Below are 27,516 nucleotides of genomic sequence, written 5' to 3'. Positions count from 1 at the left end.
AGCCAAGGATGAGATACTTGGTAGAATGGGGAACAAGGAAGACCAGCCTTTAGCACATGTTAAACAGCCGCAACCTCAAACCCCACACACGTTCAAGTCCTCTTTGTCTAGGCTGAAAATTACATCAATCCCACCAGGATTGGTTGGTCTATTTGACCTTGTGCTTGATTGGCACATGAAGGGAAGCAATAAATTGGGAAACAATCTCCATTACAAAAACCTCTGACAAAGGTTGAATTACCCAAATTTATAAAGAGCTAAACCAATTGTACAAAAAATCAAGCCATTTTCCAATCGATAAACAGGCAAGGGACATGAATAGGCAATTTTCAGTTAAAGAAATCAAAACTATTAATAAACAAATGAAAAAGTGTTCTAAATCTCTTATAATCAGAGAAATGCAAATCAAAACAACTCTGAGGTATCACCTCACATCTATTAGATTGGCTAAGATGACAGTGAAGGAAAGTAATGAATGCTGGAGGGGTTGTGGCAAAGTCAGGACATTAATTCATTGCTGATGGAGTTGTGAATTGATCCAACCATTCTGGAGGGCAATTTGGAACTATGCCCAAAGGGTGCTAAAAGGCTTTCTGCCCTTTGATCCAGTCAAAGCACTGCTGGGTTTGTAAACCAAAGAGATGATAAGGGAAAAGACATGTACAAAAATATTTATAGCTGCTCTCTTTGTGGTAGAAAAAATTGGGAAATGAGGGGACTCCCTTCAATTGGGGAATGGCTGAGGAAATTGTGGTATATGTTGGTGATGGAATACTATTGTGCAAAAAGGAATAATAAAGTGGAGGAATTCCATGGAGACTGGAACAACCTCCAGGAAGTGATGCAGAGTGAGAGGAGCAGAACCAGTAGAACATATATCTTTTTCTGATACGGGATTATTTAAGAATTCTATTTCTTCTTCTGTTAGTCTAGGCAATTTATATTTTTGTAAATATTCATCCATACCACCTAGGTTGGTTTATTTATTGCCATATAGTTGGGCAAAGTAATTTTTAATGATTGCCTTAATTTCCTCTTCATTGAAGGTGAGGTCCCCGTTTTCATCTTTGATGCTGTTAATTTGCCTTTCTTCTATCCTTTTTTAAATTAGATTGACCAGCACTTTGTCAAATTTGTCTATTTTTTTATAGTACCAGCTTCTAGTCTTGTTTATTAGTTTAATAGTCCTATCACTTTTGGTTTTATTAATTTCTCCCGGTGCCACTCTCGGCCTGCGAGAGGCTGCAAGGGGAGAAAGAGAGGATAGAGATAGGGTAGAAGTTTTTATCCCGCGAAGGGCATGAACGAGCCGACTTTAGAGATGTGAATAACCGAGTCAGTAGACAAATATTATTTATATGAGCCACAGCTAAGCTCCGACCACTGAGTGTAATTATTCAGGCTGAAACCACCCAATGATCTCAATTTAACACCGCACTGGTCAGAGGATAAAGCTAGCTCAGATGGAAAGGAGATCAGAAACTACAAGAGGTAGATAATGCTAGGTAGCATTAGGAGAAAGAGAGGAAGTAAGGCAGACCTGGCCTAAAGACCAGGCCTTAGTGAGAAAGATAGAGAAGAGAGAGAGAGACAGGGGAGAAGATGCTACTTGCCAAACCTGGGGATGCTGATCAAGTGGGGGGAGCTTACTGGAGCTTGTTTATTTATAGTCTTGCCAGCTCAATACATATTGAACAGTTATATGATACCTCAATACATATGGATGAGTTACCTGGGGTATCCCTATTGGATAATACAACCTATGACAAGGTGAAGGTGGGGTTATACTCCTCAGGTGAGTGGGACAAAGGAAAGCAAGGTTTCGCGCCTAAACTTCAGCCATGATGGCAATAAAATGCATTGCCATGCACAGAATGGCCATGTGCTCACTCACATTCCTTGTTTCCCCATAATGTCTATGGGCTGGGCTGCTACATCTCCCCCTTTTTGTTTGACACACAAATGAATAGAGTAATATCAAAATGTAACTCAACACACGCTAAATATAAACACACTGGTGCACAATCATAACAATTCAAAGTGAGAAAATCAAACCAGATTATAAAACTCAAATATAAAAATCAAGTGTGAACCTTCTTTCTATCTATGTGCTTAACAAAATAATTATATAAGATATAAAAATGTCAAAAAGAAAAATAATTTCCATAACACTGATCCTGGTTTCATGAGGTAGAAGTTCTCTGTCTGACAAGATAGGTGCTTCAGTTAACCACGTCACTCTTCACCAGTCAGAGCCATGAGAAGCTGTCAGATCTCATCATGATTAGCAAAACTGACCTCCTCTGGACCCGAAGGATAAATGCTTTCCTTCTCTCGAACTGATTCTGCATCTTTGGGATCTATTCGCTCTCACTGCCAGATGCCTGCCACCTAAGAAACTGGTTGGAAGGACGATGCCAGGACCTCCAGTGACTGAGGGCGTCAGTGCACTATGTCTCTGCATTCCCCAACCTCAAGCATCCATTTCACATGGAAAATGCACCACCGTGGCTTAGGCTGTCTGGTCCATAATGAAAGATTCATCATGATTCCCGTTGCATGCAATCAGACATCACTCTCCAGAATGGTCAACTGAAAATTAACAATTTCTGTCATGTTCTCATGTTTACTGACCGTAAGGTGACTGTAATTCTAGAAATCTTTGCACCTTCATAATTTGGATCAGAGCATTAACAGTACCTTCTTTATACTCAAAGTTCTGTCCTTAATAGTGTAAAAGAAAAAATCAAGGTTGATCAATCAAGAGTGACCTTAAAAAGTGTCCTCTAAAATATAAATACTGATCTTAGAGCAAAATACTGATCTCTGTAAGATTTCTTAGAAATACTGATCTCTATAAGATTCCTCTCCCTTTTCTTTTTGATTGTGTGATGGGAGAGATCCCTTTAAAGAAAAACATCCTCTCTGAACAATTCAGGAGGGACAGACATGTGACCTAGCAGACATGCCTTCACATTCTCAGTATATAGCAAAGATTGGAATGTAAAATATCATGATACTCTGGTCTTTCATAAAACGGTTGTGTTCAAATCAACATTTTCAGGCACCAATTGCCTAGTGTGATAAGACCGTGCCAATTCTGGCAGTATGCCTCGAATGTAGGCTCTGTTTTTACAGCTTCTGCTGCAAAGTATAATCAAACCAATAGCCAATAATATGAATAAAATGATAGTACCAATGCTGGTTAAGTTAGCTCTACCAAACCAATTTTGGGGATCTAGGGAAGATAAAGTTGCTTCCCAATTTGCAGCTATATTTGCAGCTTCATTCTCATATACAATTTGGTCTAATTTATTGATCTGCTGTTGCAACTTAATAATGTCCAAGGTGCTGTTATGACTTCCCCAAGCACCCTTGATGTGCTGAACGACCAGTTGCCATTCATATGACACATTATCATATGGCAACGGAGTAATACAATAACCCGTTTGATTGTAATGTCAGGGATAAGTAATTCTTGTGTGTAAAGCTTCAACCTCTTTACCTAACCAAAACACAGCATCTTTTAAACTGTCCAGCTCATCTCTGTAAGCTAAGTCAATACTCTGCTGAGTGAGCCATAATTTGGAAGAGTAAGACACCACTTCCTGTATGAACTCATGGTTCTGGATAGAGGAAGTTAATGCCAATGTTGCCGTGGTTAGTGATGTGATCATGGCAATTACTGAGACTACGGCTCCTATTATCTCCAAGACCATTCTCTTGGACCTATGTATAACCATGTTAAATGCCTTTTGAACAATGTGCACAGTAGGCGTAGATGCCCACGTCTCTGTCAAGTTGACAGGTACCCACATTAAAGGTGGATGATACATGATAGCAACATATGAATCTTGGTTTTTAGGACTAAGGCATTGATGTAGTCGACATTTTGTGCAGTTGATCTCATATAGACCGTGGTCATTTTTAAAAATTCGAAGGCTGTTACCCACTAGCATTACATAAGGAGCAAAAACACATGCAGTGACATTGATGTGACTGTCATACTCAAGATCAAGTCCTGAGTTTTTCACCTTGACCTTAAACTTGTATATTGGCTGCATGGCAGCCACTATCTTCCACTGTGTGTTCTGTATCGGACCTGCCTCAATAGCAAGTCTAGAACCAGCCATATCCACTTCTAGTAAGTCCTCAATTTTCTGAAAATTCTGACATGGCATGTGCCATTTCTCATAGTCAGTGTATTTGTCTAATCGTGTCAGCTGTTCAGAGCGACCACAACGTAACCTGGGTGCCCAATTGTAGATGTTAAAGTCTGTGGTTGCCGGCATCTTAACCTTTCTGGGAACTCGGACAGAACACTCTGTCCATGGCAACTCCTTTTGTACCGTACCTATCTGATTTGGACATAGGTACTTGTTAGCAGGGTGTTTAGATTGGAACGTCTTACGTGCTAACTCATCTCCCATTCCTATCACACCCATGCCAACCCCTACATAACTGTTGTCAGTGGCATTTTTGACAATCCACGCTTGATGCCTGCGTGGTACACAGAAGGAATTACCAATAATCGAATTTCTAAAAGACATACAAAATGGAGGATACACAGTAGATCCTGAATAATTGTACAGAGCCCCTTCAGACTCTAGAGGAACACGTTTGGCTAGAATAGGGTGTGGTAGCCAGTCCGTGTTGTTAACATATACCAGAGGGGGCTTGTCCATCCAAGTTAACATTCTCAAAATAGGAGGTTTGGGCACGATGGACCAGTAGACTTCAGCATGACAGATGTTCAGCAAAGTCAAAATAGTGAATGTCATCAGAGTAAATGTAATGTCAGTGTTCGGAGTGTGTGCATTCACCAGTGTTGCCTTCGATCCCGGTGCCCTGCGCTTGACCATCAGGTAGCTGACTGGAGACAGCAGCGATGCTCATCTGCTTCTCGTCCTGGTCTCGGGCAGCCGGTGTGGTGCTAGACTGGTGAGCCTGTTCCTCTGCTCCCCTTGCATCTGGAAGCGGTCCCTTCCACGGTTTGAGGTGCTTACTGGGAGTCCAGATTTCTCCATCATCTGTGGAAACACAAGCATAGCCTCGACCCATTATTATTAGTCTGTTCGGACCTCTGTAATCTTTGTCTCCTGGCAATCTCCAAAAAACCCAGGGCTGCTGCACCGTGTCCATTGTATCATGACACTCAAAATGCGTCTGCATAGGTGTAGCATTCAGCCCTTCTGGGATGGAGAAATGATTGAGAGTTAAAAGCACCATCCTTAACAGTTTGTTAGGGATAATAGGTTTGGGTTTAGAGATATCACCCTCATAAATTGTCAGGTACTCTCCTTTTTGTTTTTGTATCTGGTTCTTGAGAGTCCTGTTAGCTCTCTCCACTATTGCTTGACCAGTGGAGTTACCTGGAATTCCAGTTTTGTGGTTTATATTCCACAGTTTGCAAAATTCTGCAAACCTTTTGCTGGTGTATGCAGTAACATTGTCAGTTTTTATCTGACTTGGAATGCCCAAATGCGCAAATGCTTCCAGCAAGTGTGCAATGACATGAGAAACTTTTTGTCCCGTTTGTGCCGTGGCCCATATGACCCTTGAGTATGTGTCAATTGTCACATGCACATACTTCCACCTTCCAAAAGGAGCATATTGAGTCACATCCATCTGCCAAAGCTGGTTAGCTTTGAGTCCTCGGGGATTAGCTCCTGGGGGAAGAGGTGTAGAGGAGAACTGGGCACACGAGCTGCATTGCTGGATTATCTCCTGTGCCTGTCTTTTAGTAATGTCAAATTGGCATTTGAGAGATTTCACATTTTGGTGCAATAAAGAATGTGATCTAACTGCATCTTGAAAAGCAGATGCCACTAAGGTATCCACCTTAGCGTTTCCCTCCGAGAGAGGACCAGGGAGGTTAGTATGCGAACGAATATGCGTTATAAAAAATTTGTTCTGCCTCTGCCATATCACCATCTGGGTGGTACGGAACAAGAGATATAACTCCTCATCAGGTACAGGTTTAATCTTTGCTGTTTCCAGCGAATTAACCAAATTAACCACATATAATGAATCACAGATTATATTACAAGGTTGTACTACATCCCTTAGTACACTGCGAACTGCAGCTAATTCAGCTTTTTGTGGAGAGCCATAAGTAGTGTCTAACAACATTGTGCTATCCTGGACTACAGCTCCTGCTCTCCCCTGTTTTGATGCATCTGTAAAAACGTTCACAGCATCTACAAGGGGATGCATGGATGTCATTCTTGGAAAAATAATAGGAGTCAATTTTACAAACTGCAGTATCTTATTAGCAGGAATGTGATTATCTATCTGTCCTGTATAATCTGCAAAAGCAATTTGCCATGGCAAAGACTGTGCAAATAAATTCTGAACTTGCTCTCTTGTTATTGGCACATGAATTGTACTAGGATCTACGCCAGTTAACTGTCTTGCCCTTTTTCTGATCTGAGTTATCAGTAAAATGATAAGTTCTATATAGCTAGTGAGGGATTTAGTTTGTTGATTGGCTAAGTGAATCCATTCTATGATGTGTTGACCCTGATGCAAAGCACCTGTGGGAGTATACCTTGTCTGTAGAACAGATGTTATTAAAGGTAATGATGGATCAATTCTATACAATCTGGCTTTTGACACCGCTTCTTCCACTACCTTTAACTCCTCCTCCGCTTTGGGAGAAAGTGTTCTAGGGGATGATAACGCAGCATCTCCCTTTAAAGTGGCATACAGGTTTTCCAACTGTCCTGTAGAGATTTTTAGAAAAGGTCTGAGCCAATTAATATCACCTAACAACTTCTGGAAATCATTCAACGTATTCAGGGAATCTCTACGAATCTCAATTTTCTGTGGTCGGATCTCTTGATCATACACTAGCGTTCCTAGGTACTTGTAAGGGGGCGTGGTTTGAATCTTTTCCTTAGAGATCACCAGATTTGCCACCATTAAAGCTTTGGTGGCATCTGCGAGCAATATCTCCACCTCGCCACTAGATGGCGCTGCTAACAGAATGTCATCCATATATTGGATTATGTGATATTTTGCGTGTTTATGTCTAACCTTTTCTAGTGCATGAGCTACATATTTCTGACATAAACAGCTGCTTACACGCAAGCCTTGTGGAAGGCAGAGCCATTCGAATCTTTTGAAAGGAGTACCATAATTTATTGAGGGTACAGAGAATGCAAATCTGTGACAATCTTGTGGGGACAGGTGGATATTGAAAAAACAATCCTTCAAATCTATAACTATCAGCTTCCAGTTTATGGGAATCGGACCCGGGGAAGGTAATCCCGGTTGCCTTGTCCCCATGTCCACTAGCTGTTCATTGATCTTCCTAAGATCATGGACTAGCCTCCACTTCCCTGCCTTCTTTGGCACCAGAAAAATCGGGGTGTTCCAGGGACTGTTTGATTCTCGTATGTGACCTAAGCTTAATTGTTCCTGTATTATGGCCTCTAAATGTACTAATTTCTCCTTAGATATCGGCCATTGGTTAATCCAAATGGGTTTGGAACTTAACCATGTGATAGGGTCAGCAAATAGCGGGGTGACGCTTGCCGCACCCACAAATTCCGCATGCAGTTTGTCCGATGTGGTCAATGTCATGTTCATAGCGGACATCACCTCTCTGCCCCAAAGAGATTGGGCAATATCTAGTACATAAGGTTTAAATACACCTCTATGTCCCTCACTATCAGACCACGATAAAGTATTCGCTGATTGGAGAATGTGCTCAGGAGTGCCTATGCCTATTAACTTCTGGTGAGGTTCAATGACTTCCCATGATTCTGGCCAATCCGTAGCAGAGATCACCGAGATGTCTGCTCCAGAATCCAGGATACCTGATATAATCCTGCCTTCTACAAACAAAGACATTACCATCCTATCCTGAGTCACTTTTTGAGACCAAAACAATCCATGGGCTGTGGAGTCAAGGCTGCTTTTTTGAAGCTTGCTCTTTAGAGGGAAATCAGCTTCAGGGAATATGGTCAGGTAGGCTAGATTAGTGTCCTTTGAAATGCAAAATGCTGGCTTTGCAGCAGCCAGGATGTGGAGCCCATTGGTCTCCTTATCCTGAAACAATGTAGGAAAGATTTCTAAACCTTTTGCAATGAGGTCAGGGTCGCCTAGTATTAACCCTTTAACACCGCGAGGTACTGGAAAACGAAAGCTAGCTGGAATGCGAGTAGGTTCTGACTTCTCTTTTAGTACTATGCTTTTGGCTGCAATTATAGGGAATCGAAAAGAATATCTCACGGTTCTGCCCTGATTTACTCCCGGGCTCAAGGCTAGCCCGAAGTCTAGTTTAACTGGGTGTTAGACCCTGTTTTGGGGAGACGTCGCTTATTGCTAGCTCTGCACGCAGAAGCCCAGTGCCTGCCCTTTTCGCATTTGGGGCAGATATCTGGAGTCTTTCCTGATCTTTTATTTGGACATGCTCTACGATAGTGACCTCTCCTGCCGCACGCATGGCATTGTCCTTTAGGCATTCTTGGCTGCTCATGTACTGTTAAAATAGTTCGTGTCTCACCCATGCCTATGTCTTGGCAAGCTCTTAAAAAATCTGTCAGGGTCCCTGTAGCTTTAATGGGAGCTAAAGCTCTCCTGGCCTGTTCATTAGCATTTAAAAAAGCAAGGTCCCTAATGAGAACCTTAGCTGCATCTTCGTGAGGGATATGTCTGCGGACTTCTGTACTGAGCCTATCCACAAAGTCAGCAAAAGATTCGTTTTGCTTTTGGATAATCTCTGTGTACAGGCTCTCTGAATCCTTCCCGGGTAGGGCTCTCCATTCCCTAGTGGCAGCGCTGGCTATCTGGTTAAAAACCTGCTCTGTCGCTGTAATTTGCCTAGCAATAGGTTCAAATTCTCCTTGCCCTACCAATTGTTCAAAGGGCACATTGATTCTTGCCTGCCTGTTCTCGGAGGCCTGCAGGGAACATAGATCATGGAATTTCAGTTTCCAGGTCAAATAGTCACCTCCACTGAGGGCGGACTCGGCTGCCAGGTACCAGTCAGCCGGTGTGAGTGTCTGTTGAGCCAGATTACTGAGGAGCGCTAATGTGAATGGCGTGATTGCCCCATTTTTCAATACACTGCTTCTGAGCATTTTCAAGACCTTACAGTCTATGGGCTTATGCTGAGCAATGCGTCTGTTGGCATCCTCAGGGTCCTCTATATACCTGACTGGGAAAGCAGAAATGTCCTCCTTGCCTTTTTGAGTAGGCGAGATCAGCTCATTCCTGGGTGAATAAGGCTTAGAAACTTCAGGCGAGCAAGGTGGGGGTGGGGTGGCCACGAGGGAGGCTCATGAAGCCAACCCGTAGTCTGAGGGAGGAGTGGGAGGGGGAGGGGTCAGAGTGTCTAAGGAAGGATACAGCTTTGGAGTTGCAAATGACTCTTTTGTTTTACTCCCCTTCGAATTATAGCCGGGGGCCTCTGGAGGATCCCTAGACCATCCTGAACACTCTCCTTCCCTTCCCCCATCAGTCGCCTCAGGAGCAGTGGGTGTGAAATCCTGCTTTTTTAATTCCTGAGTCTGTGGCAATTCCTTCTCCCCTGCATTAGAGGTTCAAATAGCTAAATCCTCTAGAATAGTTCTGATAATTGACCAGGTGTTAAATACCGTTTTCCTGACTCTGTTACCTTCCTTTTGATAGTCCTTTAAAGATTGTCTAATTTGGTCCCATTGCGCAACTTCTAGCGTCCCTGCGGCTGGGAAGGCTGGGAAAGCCTTTTGAATTACTCGTAGCAAGGCTTTGATCTGCGCTTTGGAGACCTTCCTACCTCCCTGTTCAATTAACGACATGAGGAGTCGTATATAACCTGCATGGGAGGAAATAGTCAAACCCATCTCTGAGAACAACTCACCTTCTGTTGGCCAGACCCGAAGGGAATCGTCTTTTGGCACCATTCAGCCAAGCCTGAAAAAATCCTTCGCGTCCTGGGGCGCGCCCTCCCTATTGCTGTGAGAAATAAAGGTAGAACGCCACGAGAAAGTGCCAGGTGTAGGTCCTAGGCACGTGGGCGCCAGTACCGCTCTTGGCCTGCGAGAGGCTGCAAGGGGAGAAAGAGAGGATAGAGATAGGGTAGAAGTTTTTATCCCACGAAGGGCGTGAACGAGCCGACTTTAGAGATGTGAATAACCGAGTCAGTAGACAAATATTATTTATATGAGCCACAGCTAAGCTCCGACCACTGAGTGTAATTATTCAGGCTGAAACCACCCAATGGTCTCAATTTAACACCGCACTGGTCAGAGGATAAAGCTAGCTCAGATGGAAAGGAGATCAGAAACTACAAGAGGTAGATAATGCTAGGTAGCATTAGGAGAAAGAGAGGAAGTAAGGCAGGCCTGGCCTAAAGACCAGGCCTTAGTGAGAAAGATAGAGAAGAGAGAGAGAGACAGGGGAGAAGATGCTACTTGCCAAACCTGGGGATGCTGATCAAGTGGGGGGAGCTTACTGGAGCTTGTTTATTTATAGTCTTGCCAGCTCAATACATATTGAACAGTTATATGATACCTCAATACATATGGATGAGTTACCTGGGGTATCCCTATTGGATAATACAACCTATGACAAGGTGAAGGTGGGGTTATACTCCTCAGGTGAGTGGGACAAAGGAAAGCAAGGTTTCGCGCCTAAACTTCAGCCATGCTGGCAATAAAATTCATTGCCATGCACAGAATGGCCATGTGCTCACTCACATTCCTTGTTTCCCCATAATGTCTATGGGCTGGGCTGCTACACCCTTAATTTTTAGCATCTCTAGTTTGGTTTTCTTCTGGGGGTTTTTAATTAGTTCGCTTTCAAGTTTTTTTATTTGCATTTCCAATTGATTGATCTCTGCTCTCCCTAATTTGTTAATATATGCACTCAAGGATATGAATTTTCCTCTGAGTACTGCTTTGGCTGCATCCCATAAGGTTTGAAAGGATGTCTCACCATTGTCATTTTCCTCAATGAAAGTACTGTTTCTATGATTTCTTCTCTAACTAACCAATTTTGGAGTATCATATTATTTAATTTCCAATTAATTTTTGATTTGGGTCTCCATGTACCCTAACTGATCATTATTGTTATTGCCTTATGATCTGAAAAGGTTGATTTGTATGCCATGTTTCTGTGACCTAGTGTATGATCTATCTTTGTGAATGTGCCATGTGGTGCTGAGCAGAAGGTGTATTCCTTTTTGTCCCTATTTATTTTTCTCCATATGTCTATTAACTCTAATTTTTCTAATATTTTATTCACATCTTTTACCTCTTTCTTATTTATTTTTTGGTTTGATTTACTACATTTGATAGTGGTTGTTTCAAGTCTCCCACTAATATGGTTTTACTGTCTATTTCCTCCTTCAATTCTTCTAGTTTTTCCATTAAAAATTTGGGTGCTTTGCTATTTGGTGCATACATGTTGATTAGTGATAATTCCCCATTGTGTAGACTCCCTTTTAACAGAATATATTTACTTTCCCTATCCCTTTTGATCAGGTCTATTTTTGCTTTGGCTTTATCATATATCATGATTGCAACTCCTGTCTTCTTTCTATCAGTTGAGGCCCAGAAGGTCTTACTCCATCCTTCAATTCTAACCTTGCAAGTATCAACCTGCTTCATATGTGTTTCCTAAAGTCAACATATGATAGGGTTTTGGATTCTAATCCATTCTGCTATTTGTCTATGTTTTATGGGTCAGTTCATCCCATTCACATTCAAAGTTATGATTGTCACTTGTGGATTCCCTGGCATTTTGATATCCTCCCTTAATTCTGACCTTTGTTCTTTAGCTATAACCTTTTATACCAATGATTTACTTTAGATTAGTCCCCCTAGTCACTTCCCTTGATATGCTTCCCTTTCTAGCCCCTCCCTTTTTCTTCCCTTCCCCTCCCACCTCTCCTTCCCTACCTTTTTATTCTCATTCCCCCCACCCTTACTTAATTTCCCCTTCTATCTTACCTTGTTGGATAAGATAAAGTTCAAGATGCCAATGGATCTAAATATTCTAAGCTCTCAGAGATGATTTCACTGAGAGTAAGGTGTAAGTAATACCAGTTAGCACTTTCTTCCTCTCCTCCCTATAGGAAATCCCTTCCCCTCCCCTTTCCATGTGTATCTTTGTGTGAGAAAGATTATTCTATTTAGTTTTTTTCTATTTCTTGAAGTATATCTTAGTACCATCAATGATTCACACCCTCCCTTTTTATTTCTTTCACCCCCTTTTCTCCATATTGTCTTAATGCCCCAATCATTCCCTATGTGTGATTCTTCTAACTACTCTAATGATGCATACAACTTTTGAGTTACACATTACATTTTCCCCACATATTAATATATATAATTTGATATAAATGTAGTTCTTATAGAAGAGAGTTTGAATAAAAGAAAAAGATAACATTTTTCTCCTTTTTCCTTTCCTTCATATTTACCTTCTCAAGTTTTCCTTGCTCTTTGTGTTTGAATGTTGAACTTTCCACAGAGCTCTGGTCTTTTCTTTACAAAAACTTGGAAGTCTTCTATTTTGTTGAATGCCCATACTTTTCCCTGGAAGTATATAGTCAGTTTTTATGGATAGCTGATTTTTGGTTGAAGACCCAGCTTTCTTGCCTTTCTGAAATCATGTTCCATGCTTTACGGTCATTCAGAGTGGAAATTGCAAGGTCTTGTGTGTCCCTGATTGGCATTCCTTTATATCTAAGTTGTCTTTTTCTGGCTTCTTGTAAGATTTTTTCTTTTGATTGAAAGCTTTGGAATTTGGCTAACTTTCTAGGAGTTGTCTTTTGGGGATTTAGTGTAGAGGGTGTTCTATGAACTCTTTCAATGCCTGTATTGCCCCCTTATTCTAGAATCTCTGGGCAGTTTTCTTTGATGATATCTTGTATGATGATGTCAAGATTACTATTTATTTCTGGCTTTTCTGGTAGGCCAATTATTCTCAGATTGTCTCTTTCCTCTATATTCCAGGTCTGTCACCATGTCAGTGAGATATTTTATGTTCTCTTCTAATTTTTTAGTCTTTTGGTTTTGATTTATTAATTCTTGCTCTTTTGCAAGATCATTGTCTTCCAGTTGCCTGATTCTGATCTTTAAAGCCTGGTTTTCCTTTTCAGTTTGTTCTATCCTGCTATGTGAGGCCTCAAGCCCAAGGACTCCCCTTTCCAGCCTTCCAGTGTTTTGGGAGTTAGTGCTCTCAGGTGAAAGGCTTTGGTGGTCTTAGCTAATTCCCAAGACCTGTAGGTGCCTCTTGCTCACCTCAGGGGATCCCTTCGTGGACTTGGTGACTACAGTACGCTAGTTCTGGGTGCCTGAGATCTGTACTCCCCTTGCCTGCCTGCCGGGGTTTCAGGTGTTAGTACTCTCAGGAGAAGGACCTTATCTTTTTCAGGTCCCCACACCTGGGACTGCCCGTTCATTCCTGGGGTACCCCTCCCTCTCTTGTTGATTCTGGACACTGCTGACTTTAACTCTGTCTCCAGCTTTTTGGTGGGTGAGGGGAGAGTGTGTGAGCTTTTTGTTCCCTTATATTGTGGAGGTGACAGAATCCCTCCTACCTTCAGAGGTTCGCCTTGTTGTGGGGTCTTTCCATTCTTATAAGGATGGTTGTTTTTTATTTTGGGAGGGTTTTTTGCAGTTGTGTTTGTCATTGGGTCTGAGGAGAGGAAGCAAGCTGCATCTACTCTGCAGCCATGCTTAACTGGAAGTCCCTATTGTGATTTAAAGGTATTAATTTCTTCAATATTTTTTTGCCTCCTTTGCCAATGTGTTGACTTTTTTAAAAATAATTTTATTTGATCATTTCCAAGCATTATTCATTAGAGATAAGATCATTTTCTTTTCCTCCACAACACCCCATAGCCGAAGCGTGATTCCACTGGGTTTCACATGTGTTCTTGATTCGAACCCATTTCCATGTTGTTGGTATTTGCACTAGGGTGTTCATTTAGAGTCTCTCCTCAGTCATTTCCACTCAGCCCCTGTAGTCAAGCAGTTGCTTTTCATCGGTGTTTTTACTCCCACAATTTATTCTCTGCTTGTGGATAGTGTTTTCTAGATTCCTGCAAGTTGTTCTGGGACATTGCATTGACTCTAATGGAGAAGTCCATTACCTTCGATTGTACCACAGTGTATTAGTCTCTGTGTACAATGTTCTCTTGGTCTGCTCCTTTTGCTCTGCATCACTTCCTGGAGGTTGTTCCAGTCTCCATGGAATTCCTCCACTTTATTATTCCTTTTAGCACAATAGTATTCCATCACCAATATATACCACAATTTGTTCAGCCATTCCCCAATTGATGGGCATCCCCTCATTTTCCAATTTTTGGCCACCACAAAGAGTGCAGCTATGAATATTCTTGTACAAGTCTTTTTCCTCATTATCTCTTTGGGGTACAAACCCAGTAGTGCTATGGCTAGATCAGAGGGCAGACAGTCTTCAATCTCCCTTTGGACATAGTTCCACATTGCCCTCCAGAATGGTTGGATCAACTCACAACTCCACCAGCAATGAATTAGTGTCCCTACTTTGCCGCTTCTCCTCCAGCATTCATTACTTTCCATAGCTGTCATGTTAGCCAATCTGCTAGGTGTGAGGTGATACCTCAGAGTTGTTTTGATTTGCATCTCTCTGATTATAAGAGATGTAGAGCACTTTTTCATGTGCTTATTAATAGTTTTGATTTCTTTATCTGAGAACTGCCTATCCATGTCCCTTGCCCATTTATCAATTGGAGAATGGCTTGATTTTTTGTACAATTGATTTAGCTCTTTGTAAATTTGAGTAATTAAACCTTTGTCAGAGGTTTTTATGTAGATTGCTTCCCAATTTGTTGCTTTCCTTCTGATTTTAGTTATATTGGTTTTGTTTGTACAAAAGCTTTTTAATTTGATGTAGTCAAAATTATTTATTTTACATTTTGTGGCTCTTTCTATGTCTTGCGTGGTTTTAAAGTATTTTCCTTCCTAAAGGTCTGACATATATACTATTCTGTGTTCGCCTAATTTACTTATAGTTTCCTTTTTATGTTCAAGTCATTCACCCATTTTGCATTCATCATGGTGTAGGGTCTGAGGTGTTGATCCAAATCTAATCTTTCCCATACTGTCTTCCAATTTTCCCAGCAGTTTTTATCGAATTGTGGATTTTTGACCCCAAAGCCAGGATCTTTGGGTTTATCATATATTGTCTTGCTGAGGTCACTTACCCCAAGTCTATTCCACTGATCCTCCTTTCTGTCTCTTAGCCAGTACCAAATTGTTTTGATGACTGCTGCTTTGTAATATAGTTTGAGATCTGGGACTGCAAGGCCCCCTTCCTTTGTATTTTTTTTCATTATTTCCCTGGATATCGTTGATCCTCTGTTATTCCAAATGAACTTTGTTATGTTTTTTTCTAAATCAGTAAAGACATTTTTTGGAAGTTCTATGGGTATGGCACTAAATAGATAGATAAGTTTGAGTAAGATGGTCATTTTTACTATATTGGCTCGTCCTACCCATGAGCAGTTAATGCTTTTCCAATTGCTCAAGTCTAGTTTTATTTGTGTGGAGAGTGTTTTGTAGTTGTGTTCATATAGTTCCTGTATTTGTCTCAGGAGATAGATTTCTAGGTATTTTATTTTGTCTAAGGTGATTTTGAATGGGATTTCTCTTTCTAGTTTTTGCTGCTGAGCTGTGTTGAAGATGTATAGAAATGCTGATGACTTATGCGGGTTTATTTTGTATCCTGCAACTTTGCTAAAGTTGTTGATTATTTCGTTTAGCTTTTTGGTTGATTCTCTAGGATGTGTTGACTTTATTTTTCATGGTTTCCTGTATCACTCTCATTACTTCTCCCAAATTTTCTTGGAGCTTCTCTTATTTGATTTCTAAACCTCTTATTGAGCTTCCTCCATTAATTCATTTTTTGGGATTGAGAGCAATCCCTGTTTTTATTGCGAATTTTGGGTTCACCAGCATTGGTTTTGTTTTTTCTGTTACCAAAGTAGATTTCTCTATTGTGTTTCTTTTTTTTCTGTTATTTGCTCATTTCCACCCCTTTCCTTTTCATTTCAAAAGAGGTAGTTAGCCCTTTGATCCAGCTATAGCACTGCTGGGTTTATACCCCAAAGAGATAAGGAAAAAGACTTGAACAAGAATATTCATAGCTGAGCTCTTTGTGGTGGCAAAAAAAATTGGAAAATGAAGGGATGCCCTCCATTTGGGAATAGTTGAACAAATTGTGGTATATGTTGGAGATGGAATGCTATTGTGCTCAAAGGAATAGTGAACTGGAGGAATTCCCTGTGAACTGGTATGACCTCCAGGATTGATGTAAGAGTGAGGAGAACAGAACCAGGAGAACATTGTACACAGAGACTGATACACTGTGGTACGATCAAATATTATGGACTTCTCTATTACCAGCAATGCAATGATTGAAAACAATTCGGTAGGATTTATGAAAAAAAAAACCATTATCTACATTCAGAGGAAAAACTGTGGGAGCAGAAGCACAGAAGAAAAACAATTGCTTGACCATATGGGTCAATGGGGATATGATTGGTGATGTAGACTCTAAATTATCACCCTAGTGTAAACATCAATAATATGGAAATAGGTTTTGATCAAGGACACCTGTAAAACCCAGTGGAATTTCACGCTGACTACAGGAGGGAGGGTGTGAGGGATGTGAGGGAAAGAACGTGATTCATGTAACCAGGGAAAAATATTCTAAATTAACTAATTAAATAAAATTTAAAAAAATAAAAAGAGACTGTTAAACTTGGAATCTGTACCTGTGGTGAATGGAGCACTGTTCTCAGTTTCAGGTTCTTTGTACAGCTGCCTTCAGAGTATACTCTCTGGGGATCTATCTTCTTTTAGTTCTTCAGATGTGGTATCTTGCAAACAAAGGTGTTTTTAATAGCCTTCTGATCTAAATTCTGGCTTCTGAGTAACCCCAGTCATTTTCCTCCACTTTGAAATGTGACCAGGGAGAGTCTGCTGCTCCCCTGTGGCTACAAGCACTCCTGTCTGCTAGCACTCCTCCACCTTGAGATCTCCCCCACAGACTGGGATCTGTTTCTGAATATGAGCAATGCAACAAGAAAATCACCTGCATTGTAAGCAAAGGGATTCCTGTAATCTCCTTCTGAGCAACTGTCTGATCTCTCACCCCCTTATTGACTGGGGATGAATGCTCCAGAAGCCTTTCCTGTTGCTTCAGTTGTGGGTAAATCCTTTTGGCTTGATGGGGTCTGCCCTGGTGCACTGTGCTCTACTTCCACCTCCACCTCTGTACACATCATCTGTCCTGCTGGTCTTTAAAGTCGTTTTGTGCTGGAAAATCATTTGTTTGTCTTTTTTTGTGTGACATACTCTTCCAGAATTCATTTTAGGACATTGTATCAGGTTTTTGGGTGCAATTTGATAGAGATCAGATGAGGGATGTGTATCTTCTCCACCATCTTGGCTCTGCCCTTGGCTTCTATTCTTATAAATTTCAATTATTGGAAATAGGAAATGAGACCCTTATCAGAAGAATATGAAGCAAAGATTTTTTCTCTCCAGTTACTCATTTCCCTTCTCATTTTACCTACATTGGTTTTGTTTTGGAGGAAAAACTAAATTTAAGTTGGCAACACGTGGTCCATTTAAACTTGCTGTCCTATCTATCCCTCATGTGAACATGAACTGTCCCTCTGTCCATTAAAATGAACGAATCAATTTTCCTGATAACTCTCATTTCTTTATATCACCTTTTAGGTAGCTAACTCATATACCCAATTTGGAGTTTACTTTGTTATGTCAAGCAAGATATCAGTCTATCCCTAGTTTCTCCCGGACTAATTTTCAGTATTACAAGCAATTTTTGTCAAGTAATGAGTTCTTACTCTTGAAACTGGATTTAACCTCCTCATTTTACATGTGAAGAAACTAAGGCAAAAACATAGGATATGGCAGGGCCATGATTTGAATACAAGTCTTCTGACTCCCAAGTCCACAATTTTTAATACTGCCAGAAAAAAGGACAGTAGAGGTATCCTCAGTTTTCCTCTGAGGAAGGACTAGAACAGTGACACCTGGAATAATGGTCATGATCATGATAATTTTCACCACAATAACTAGCATTTAGATAGATCTTTAAGGTTTACAAAACATTTTTCTCATTTGAATAACATTTGTAAGGCTCAAACAATTGGGTATCTTTCCCTTCTGTACAGCAGCAGGGAGCTTCAACTCGAAGACCTTCACCATCAACTTCACCATCACCAACATGTTTTACAAAACCAAGATGGGTCAAAGGGGTTCCAGCACATTCCGTGTTGCTGAATTTGTCCTGCAGCACCTGGTGAGACCCGCCCTCCCCTCCCCCTCTTCCTCCTTGCTTCCATGCTGCCTTCCTCATCCCTGGGTATACAGACTTCCTCTAGACAAGTACTCAGAAGTTCCCTTCTCTCTTTTTGTTTCCAGTTCAAGGTATTGTTTGAAAGAAGCAGCCTTGGCTCTCAGTTTTCTGGATGCAGTGTGACCTTGCTGAGGTGAGAATCTTGAAAGCTCAAATAGCAGGGACCATAACATTCCTATTTGACAAAGATCACACACAGGCTGCTTCTTCTTCCCAATAACAATTCCTTCTTTTCCAAGCTGTAAAGGATTAACCCCTCCCCCAACCAACAAGCCATTAGAAATATTGTGGGCACCTTCTACCCTTTCCCTGGTGGAGAAAAACTTCTTTTCCCATAAGTCTTCCAAAGACAAGGTTGTAAATTTAATCGCTTTAACTTTATAACTCCACGTGAAAGAAATAACAAAGGAGGCACAAACAGAGTGCTTAGAAAATAATTGATTAGATCATATCAACATTCACTGTCTCTATAATCATAGGATTATAGAATGGAAGCTTAAAGAGATAGTAAGGCCATAAGGACCACTCTCTTCATTTACAGATGAAATAACGAAGACCCAAGGAGATTCCAGTGACTGTTCCAAGATCATAGATACTGTCAGATCCAGAATTTGAACACACAGTCCCTTTGATTTTAAATCCAGTGGTCTTTCTACTACTCTAAAGAAATTACTGAAAGTAATATGATCCCATACACACTTGTAAACATAGATGTGAGTGAATTTACACAGCACTGCCAATTTCATTGCAGCAGATCAGAGTGCTGAGCTTTCGATCAGGAAGACCTTAGTTCAAATTCTCTCTGAGACTCTTAGCAGCTGTGTGACCCTCAGCAAGTCACATAACTTGTCTTAGTCTCAATTTCTTCATCTTTAAAATGAGAAGGTTGGTTTTGATGTCTCCCAGTGCCCTTTTCAACTCTCAAACTACAATTCTCTCCAAACCATTGTTCAAAGTGGGTCACTTCTTTCAAGTGTGTTTTCTGAATAACTAAATTTCATTAATTAAACCACTGGTGTCAAACTCAAAAGGAAACAGAGGCCACTAAATTGTACATCAACATCCCTGGCTCCTGCATATTGACTCATAAAACTATCCATATTTATATATTTCATCATCAACACTTTAAAATTAGAGAGGAACTACTACACTTTAGTCTTGTTCAGGTGATTTTTCAGGAAGGGACATGTTTGATATCTCTTGTCTAAATCATCAATTTCTAGGTCTATGAATAATGGGAAAGCAACAGGAGTGGAGGTTATATGTTCTTATCAGGAATTTTTCTCCATCCCTGTCTTGGACAAGAAGAAGATTTACCAAGAGCTGAGTCAACAGACTAATGGAATAACAAGGCTCGGAGGTTATATTCTAGATGAGGAAAGCCTCTATGTGGATGGTGAGTAGCCTAAATTGGGACATATATCTTTATTTCTCTAGGTGGTTCCATTTCCAGAAAACAACCCACCTGCCCCAAAATATTCTTACCATTTAGACCACCTTCATCTTCATGATTTTTTTCTATCCCTCCTGGTAGGCTGGCCTTCAAAGTGGCGACAAAATATAGAGATATGGGGGTTTACTTCTAAAGATCATAAGTGGCTGGATTTTTCTTAGGCTCCTTAAACAAAGATGTATGCCATCAATCTCCCTCTTGATTGAGGAAGTTCCTTGAATGATAAAGTGCCATTTTACCAACCCTGTGGGCCCCAGAACATCTCTCCAATGCTTCCTTCAATGTTTGCCCAGATACCCTACTGAAAGATTTATGTGTATTCTCTCTCTCTTCCTCCCTCCCTGCTCATCTCTCTCCTCTTCCCTCAACCATTACTTTTCCTTCTCATTTCATTTCTCCTTCATATTTTCTCTCTTTTTTATTCTTCTCTTTTCTCTATTTCCCCTCTCCCCTTGTCTTCACTTCTCTTCTGTCCAATTCTCTTCCATTCTGTTCTCTTCTCCTCTCCTCTCCCCTCCTTTCATATCTGTTTCACTGACTTCTTCCTTCCCTTCTTTTTCTCTTCCCTCCCCTTAATCTCTCCTCTCCTTCCCTCTGAATTTCTTTCTTCCTTCTCTTTTTCTTCTCTCCTCCCCAACTATAGGGTATAACCCCCAGATGCCAACTCCCTCCACAAACAGTGAGTTTTCCATTTCTTAATTTCTCTATTTTCTGGGAGATTACAATGAAAAGTATATTTTGAACTTTTTTTGGAAGGAGGGGAATAGGACAGAGGGGAAAAATGGGTTTGGGAGTTCAGAATGAGGTATACTTTTAGAAATGGCCAACATAAAGAGACCTTCTTTACTCATCTAGGCATGTGGGTTATTTTGCTACTCTAAACATATCTAAATTGTTCAAAAAATTAAAAAATTAACCCAACAGGACTTGGAAAGCAGGTTACCTCTATCCCCTTCTTATTCAATATTTAGAGTCAAACCTTGTGGTCTTTATAACCTTGGTACACAGAAGGCATCTCCAAGCATTTCAGGGATACTTGTGCCCATCCTCCATGATCTTCATTCAGTAATGTTGGCCAATGTTTTTCTTTTTTTTTAAATTCAATTAAAAATTTTTTTTTGTTACAATACTCACTTTATTTCCCTTCCTCCCCTCCACTCACCCTTTTCCTGCAGGCAACTTGCAATTTCATTCAGTATTACTTGTGTCCTTGATCAGAACCTATTTCCATGTTGTTGTTTGCACTAGGATTTGCAGGTGTTTGCAGAACCTATTTCCATGTTTTTGTTTGCACTAGGATGTTCATTTAGATTCTATATCCCCAACCATATCCCTTTGACCCATGTATTCAAGCAATTGTTTTTCTTTGGTGTTTTTACACCCACAGTGTTTCCTCTGAATGTGGATACTGGTTTTCCTCAAAGGTTCCTCTGAGTTGTTCAGGGTCATTGCATTGCCACTAATGGAGAAGTCCATTACATTTGATTGTACCACAGTGTACATTGTACACGGTGTCTCTATGTATAATGTTTTCCTGGTTCTACTCCTCTCACTTTGCATCAATTCCTGGAGGTTTATCCAGTCCCCATGGACATGCTATTCCTTTCAGCATTTTATGGGTGAGTTCATTCCATTCTTATTCAGAATTATGAGTACCAGCTGTGTATTTCGCAGCATTTTGATTTCTACTCCTAGTCCTGCCTTTTCTTCTTTCACTATTTCCTTCTACACCAATGATTTTTTTAATCAGTCCCACTAGTTCCCACCCTCATTTTAGTTCCCTTTCTACCCTCTCCCTCTTTATTCCCCCCTTATTTTTTACTGTCTTTTAAAAAATACCCCTCACCATCTCTCTCCCTTATACTGCTTCCCTCACCACCAGTCTGTTTGTTGCCCTTCTACTCCCCTATAGGGCACGAATCTATTCTCTGGCCCAATGCATTGGATAACAATCCCTCTTTAGGTCAATTTCAATGCACGTAAGATTAGAGTATTTCCTATCTCCAACCTTTTTACCCTTCCAGTGTATTGATGTTTTCCCTCCTCCCACCATGAGCTTCTTTGTGACATGTAAGTTTATTATTCCCTTTTGTTTCTTTTCCCATTTTTTTAATATTAACCTCTTTTTAGCTGTATTTGTATATATATACACACATGTGTATGTATTTATGCATACATGTATCTATATACCTATTTATGTCTTGCTGTTTCATCCTATACAGTTTGTCACTGTTCCCTCTAAGTGTCGTTCTTCTAGCTTCCAGGGAGATAACAACAGTTTTTAAGATTTACCAATGACCTCTTTTCTTATAGGGATATATCATTTTAACTTATTGAGTCTCTTAAAAAAAGGTTTGTTGTTGTTCTTTTTCCCTCTTTTTTAATTACATTTTGATGATTCTCTTGAGTTCTGTGCTTGGACACCAAATTTTCTGATGAGGTCTGATCTTTTCTTTACAAATTCTTGGAATTCTTCTACTTTGTTGTATAACCATACTTTCCCCTGTAAGAATATAGTCAATTTTGCTGGGTAGTTGATTCTTGGTTGTAGACCTAGTTCTCTTGCTGTCCAGAATATCATATTCCATGCCTTTCAGTCCTTCAGTGTAGATGCAGCCATATCCTGTGTTATCCTCACTGTGGTTCCATGGTATCTGAATGACTTCTTCTTGGCAACTTGTAATATCTTTTCTTTGGTCTGATAGTTCTTGAATTTGGCTATAACATTCTTGGGTGTTGTCAGTTGGGGATTAAGTAGAGGAGGTGATCTGTGTATTCTTTCAATCTCTACTTTTCCCTCTTGTTCTTCAATAATTTCCTGTAGTATTACATTCAGTCTTTTTCTTTTGTCATGGTCTTCTGGTAGACCAATGATTCATAAATTTTCTCTCCCTGAAGGATAATGATTCATAAATTTTCTCTCCCTGAAGGATTTTCTCAATCTTCTGTTTTGTGAATGAGATGCTTCACATTTTCCTCAATTTTTTCATACTTTTGGTTTGGTTTTATAGTGTCCTGCTGCCTTGTGAGGTCACTTAATTCTAGTTGTTGTATTTGTTCTTAAAGACTGAAATTCATCCCTGGCTTTTTAATCATCCTTCTCCTTCTGGTCTGATTTTCTTTGGAGGTCATCTTCCATCCTCTGTGCCTCATCTCTCATCTTCTTTGCCTCATCTCTCATCTTCTTTGCCTCATATTTCATCTCTTTTGCCTCATTTTCAAGCTGGTTGATTTTGGCTTTCAGGACACTATTTTCTGTTTCCAGATGACTTATCTTAGTTTTTAAGTTCTTTTCCTAATTGTCTTCAGCCTCTCTTAATTGTGTTTTGAATTTCATTTTGAGTTTTTCCAAAGCCTATATCTAATTCACTTGGATTTCTGATTTATCATTTTCTGATCGCTCCTCCTCTGTTCCCATTTGCTCTTTGTTTGTTGCCTATATAGAAGCTGTCTATTGTAATTTATTTCTTCCTTTTCTGTTTGCTCATATTTACCCCTTCTTTACTCCCAGTATTTGTCTGTGCTCTTGATCCTCTGATTTTTTGGTTTTGGGGTTTTCTGTCAGTCTCCCCTCTTGGAACTTTGATAGATGATCTCTCCATGCAGTCTGTGGGGGAAGGGTGTTGGAGCTTGGGCTTCTCTGACGACTGAAGAATTTTGATGGGATTAAGTTTAGCTGGGTTGGCCTGGATGTGCTCTGAGGCCAAAACTTCCTGGAAGTTTGGAGCAATATGGAGGGTCTCCACCTCTGTGACCAGGCTGCCAGCTCTGAAATCCCTCTCCAGCTCCTTCTCCACTGCCTGTGTTCCATGCTCTGAACCTGGCATAGCCCTGCCCGCAAAGTCCACTCTCCAGACAAGTGCCTTTGCCCGCCCAGAGGTTCCTGCTGCTGCTGGAGGCTTAGTGCTCTAGGTTGTGGGGAGGTGTCCTGGGACCTTCCTTCTGCCTTCCCCTTAAACCCAAGTGTTCTTGAATTCTGGCTTTTGGGGGGCATACTTTTTGTATTGAATCCAGCTTGAGGATTTCTTGGCTCTGTCTTGTTTTTAGGTTTGATTTTCGGTCCCTTAGGAGCAATCAATTTGTGATCTGTAAAGGAAGGGTTTTCAGAGGTCTGACCTTTTGCTGCTTCTAAGCCACCATCTTGACTCTGCCCCCAGAAATGGCCAATGTTTTCAATAAAAATGTTTTCATTCTTCCCTACTTCAATAATTACACTCTTGAACCCTGTCTCTTGTTCAATCATTATTATCCTCTGGGGCTGAAGATAGGACATAAGTATAAATATAAATGTAAATATAAAAAAATATAAAGCAGAAAATGGGAGAGGATGGGAGAAATGCACATGTAGGTGTCTGGTATGACAAAGAATGTAATAATCCTTTCTCACAGGGACCCTGTATTCTAACAAGGGTGACAACAACTCCAGAGAGAAATCTAGGTAGAATAAAAACAAAGAATGTCTGACCCCTTTAGCAATAGCTGACACTGTCTTTGTGTTACAGACAGATCTGTCCCACTCCCACTGAGTCACATTTTTCTTCTGCTAAATTCTTAAATTTTCTAAGGAAAGAAAGATGCTTCACTTTGACCTTTTGCTGGCTCTGCCACTGCCAAATTTGATCTGAGGTGTTATTTTATATTGTTAGGATGGAAACATTAGGAGGCTTCAGCTGGGTAGCTGTTGCTAATCTACCATCTTGCCTCCAGCTTATTCACATAATTCTACTTTGTAATGTATGGATTCACACTATTTTATAATTCTATAGTTATTTTGAATGGGTTTTGTTTTTCTATATCTTCCTGCTTGATATTTGTTGGTAAAACACAAACAATTGTGGATTATTCTGTTTTTTAAAATATCTCAAGACTTAGTTGAATATTTTAATTGTTTAAATTAATTTTAGTTGATTCTGTAGGGTTCTTTAAGCAGGCCATCATATCATCTGCAAATACTGATCACCCCCCCAAATACATATTTCTTCAAAGTATTACTGTAGCTTCCATTTCTAGAATTATTTCTAACATTAATGGTGTTAATAGATTTCCTAATTTTACTCCTCAGAATTTCATTGGACAGACCCTTAAAATTTCTCTGCTATATATATTGCTGACTCTTCATCTTAGCTAAATGCTATTTACCTCCCATCTTTATGCTTGACCTTCAGTTCACTGAGCTACCCAGCTGCCCCTGAGTGGAACATCTTTTAAACATGTGACTGTAATTATTTTGCTAATTCTTTATTTAGCATTTTTTTGTATCAGAAGGGATAGTATGCATAGTCTTGAATTTTCTTTCCTTTCCTTTGTCTTTCCCTTTTGTAGGTATCAAGACTTTGTAATAATAATAGTTTCAATAGAATTGCATATTTCTGATAATAGTTTATGTAATATTGGGATTTATTTTTTCTTTGAAGGTTTGATAGAATTTACTTGCAATTTTATCACTAGAAATTAAAGAAAATTATTGAGAGAATAGCAGGAATGGCTTCACAGAAAGATGACATTAAAACTCCAATTTTAACAAAATTGGATAAATTTAATCATTTCATAGTGGAGTACATGAATGGCTCATTCCACTCGTAGAAAAAAAGTGTGAGGATTCTTTTTGGCACCATAAGAATTTAACAACTTTATAACCATTTAACCCCTTTCAATTTCCTGTTGGGTGAGAAAAGGGAAGGAAAAATATTGGTTATTAAATAAGTAATAAGTAGGTAGAACCCATTTCTCATCATTGGAGTATTCTAGAAGAAGAATATACAAATATGGAAGGAGTTGGGGGAGCAGGCATCACTTGAACTTCACTCTCCTCTGAATAGACAAAGGAGGGTTGAATACTTATTCCCATCTCCTGAAACCCCAACACAGAATTGTGCCTTTGCATTCAACTCAGCAGGGAAAGAGGGAGAGACAGAAAAAAGAGATAGAGTTCTCCTGGTTCTGCTCCCTTCGCTCTGCATCAATTCCTGGAGGTTGTTCCAGTTCCCATGGAATTCTTCCACGTTATTATTATTCCTTTGAGCACAATAGTATTCCATCACCAACATATACCACAATTTGTTCAGCCGTTCCCCAATTGAAGGGCTTCCCCTCATTTTCTAATTGTTGGCTACCACATAAAGCGCAGCTATAAATATTTTTGTACATGTCTTTTTCCTTATTATCTCTTTGGGGTACAACCCCAGCAGTGCTATGGCTAGATCAAAGGATAGACAGTCTTTTAGCACCCTTTGGGCATAGTTCCAAATTGCCCTCTGGAATGTTTGGATCAATTCACAACTCCACCAGCAATGCATTAATGTCCCAATTTTGCAACACCCCCTCCTGCATTCATTACTTTCCTTTGCTTAGCCAATCTGCTAGGTGTGAGGTAGAAGGTGGCACTGTAGCTACTTCAAGGATCAATAAAGGAGCTGAAAAAAGCTCATCCATTCCCTTTCCTACAAATCGAGAAGATATTCCAAATGCTTCTGAGGCTATGACTCCCAGAGGAACAAGCCCTTCCTCTCTGTGGCCAAGAGTGATCACAGAGACTTCTTTTCATTACTGGATTGGGTTTAGGTCTGGATGCTGTTAACCAGCCTGAGCTGTCTGAAGTACAAAGTCCACTAATCATCACTGAAGTCTCCCAGAAGAGTGATGCAGGATTCCCATTTTCTTCTACTGCAATTGAGGTGACTAGAGCAATGACCATAACAGCTTCCACTCTGAGCTCAGGATTGGGTGAGAGCCAGTCTTCCATAGGCACCATTTCAGGAACAGAGGCCATCAGAGACTCTCCCACCTTGTTCTCTCATTTGGAAGGCACTGGAACACATGCCACTAGTCCTGAGATTCCATTGATCAATGGACAAGCACTGTCCACTCTGCCAACAGAGACATTATTTGAAATGGGCACCAGCTCACTTACTTTTGTTTCCAAAATGACTTCTGAAGTCACTGCTTCAGCAGCAAGGATGAGTCTTCAAGTGTTTGGCAGTCAAAGCATGTTTATCCTGGAGGCGAATGATGCCCTAGCAGTAGGCACTGGCCCTGCTGTGACCTTTCATTCTCCAATGTCAAGGAGCACAGCTTTTAACAGTATGGATGTAGATGTGGAAACTGTGTCAAGATTAGCTCCATGGTCAGTCAGCTCCTCATCACAAGTAGAAGCCAGTTTTCCAAATTTGGTTTCGACCACAGGAGATGGACCCTCCTTGGGAAGAGAACCTCACAATTGCATCCATGAATCTCTGAGCCCAGGGCCAGGCTCCTTTCCTGCTTTAAGACCCCCCATGACCTGGACAAGCACAGCTTCCCTTGACACTGCTACTTCATTGGAGGACCCAGGGCCAACCTGCCTGACTCCAGAGACTGAGAGAAACCCACAGGCAACACCAACTCCAGCTATCACCCTGCCTCCAGCCAGCACACTGGAAGTTTGCACAACTAAATAAACTTCCCAGGGAGGGAATTGGGGTGTGGCTAGGAGGAAATGGGGAGTGTCTGTCCAGGGAGAGTCAGTTTGTGCCTTTCTAAGGAGAAGGGTCTTCCTCCTAGGTCCTTCCTCTTTTTAGCCTTCCAATGGGCCACTGTAGGGACTTTTTCTTGGCTCTATATCTGTTGAATTAGTGTCATCTCTCCAGGCTCCTTTATCTCCCTGCAAGGGCAGATTCACAATCCTTGTGCTAAAGTGGTTCTCCTCTTCTTATTGA

General features: G+C 40.6%; 1 protein-coding gene across 1 annotated transcript in view; it reads left to right on the top strand.

The window, feature by feature from the left end:
- The window catches only part of LOC130458063 (mucin-16-like), an 82,551-nt gene that overhangs the window by 28,444 nt on the left and 26,591 nt on the right, over positions 1 to 27,516 (top strand). The window contains exons 4-7 of the mRNA XM_056820972.1: positions 18,185 to 18,312; positions 18,435 to 18,502; positions 19,593 to 19,765; positions 20,466 to 20,501. Of these exons, the coding sequence (XP_056676950.1) occupies positions 18,185 to 18,312; positions 18,435 to 18,502; positions 19,593 to 19,765; positions 20,466 to 20,501 (405 nt within the window). The remainder of the gene's footprint in view (positions 1 to 18,184; positions 18,313 to 18,434; positions 18,503 to 19,592; positions 19,766 to 20,465; positions 20,502 to 27,516) is intronic.

This window comes from Monodelphis domestica, chromosome 3 (genome assembly GCF_027887165.1).
Source record: "Monodelphis domestica isolate mMonDom1 chromosome 3, mMonDom1.pri, whole genome shotgun sequence".
Classification (NCBI taxonomy): Eukaryota; Metazoa; Chordata; class Mammalia; order Didelphimorphia; family Didelphidae; genus Monodelphis; species Monodelphis domestica.
This window is presented reverse-complemented; position numbering and strand designations above follow the sequence as displayed.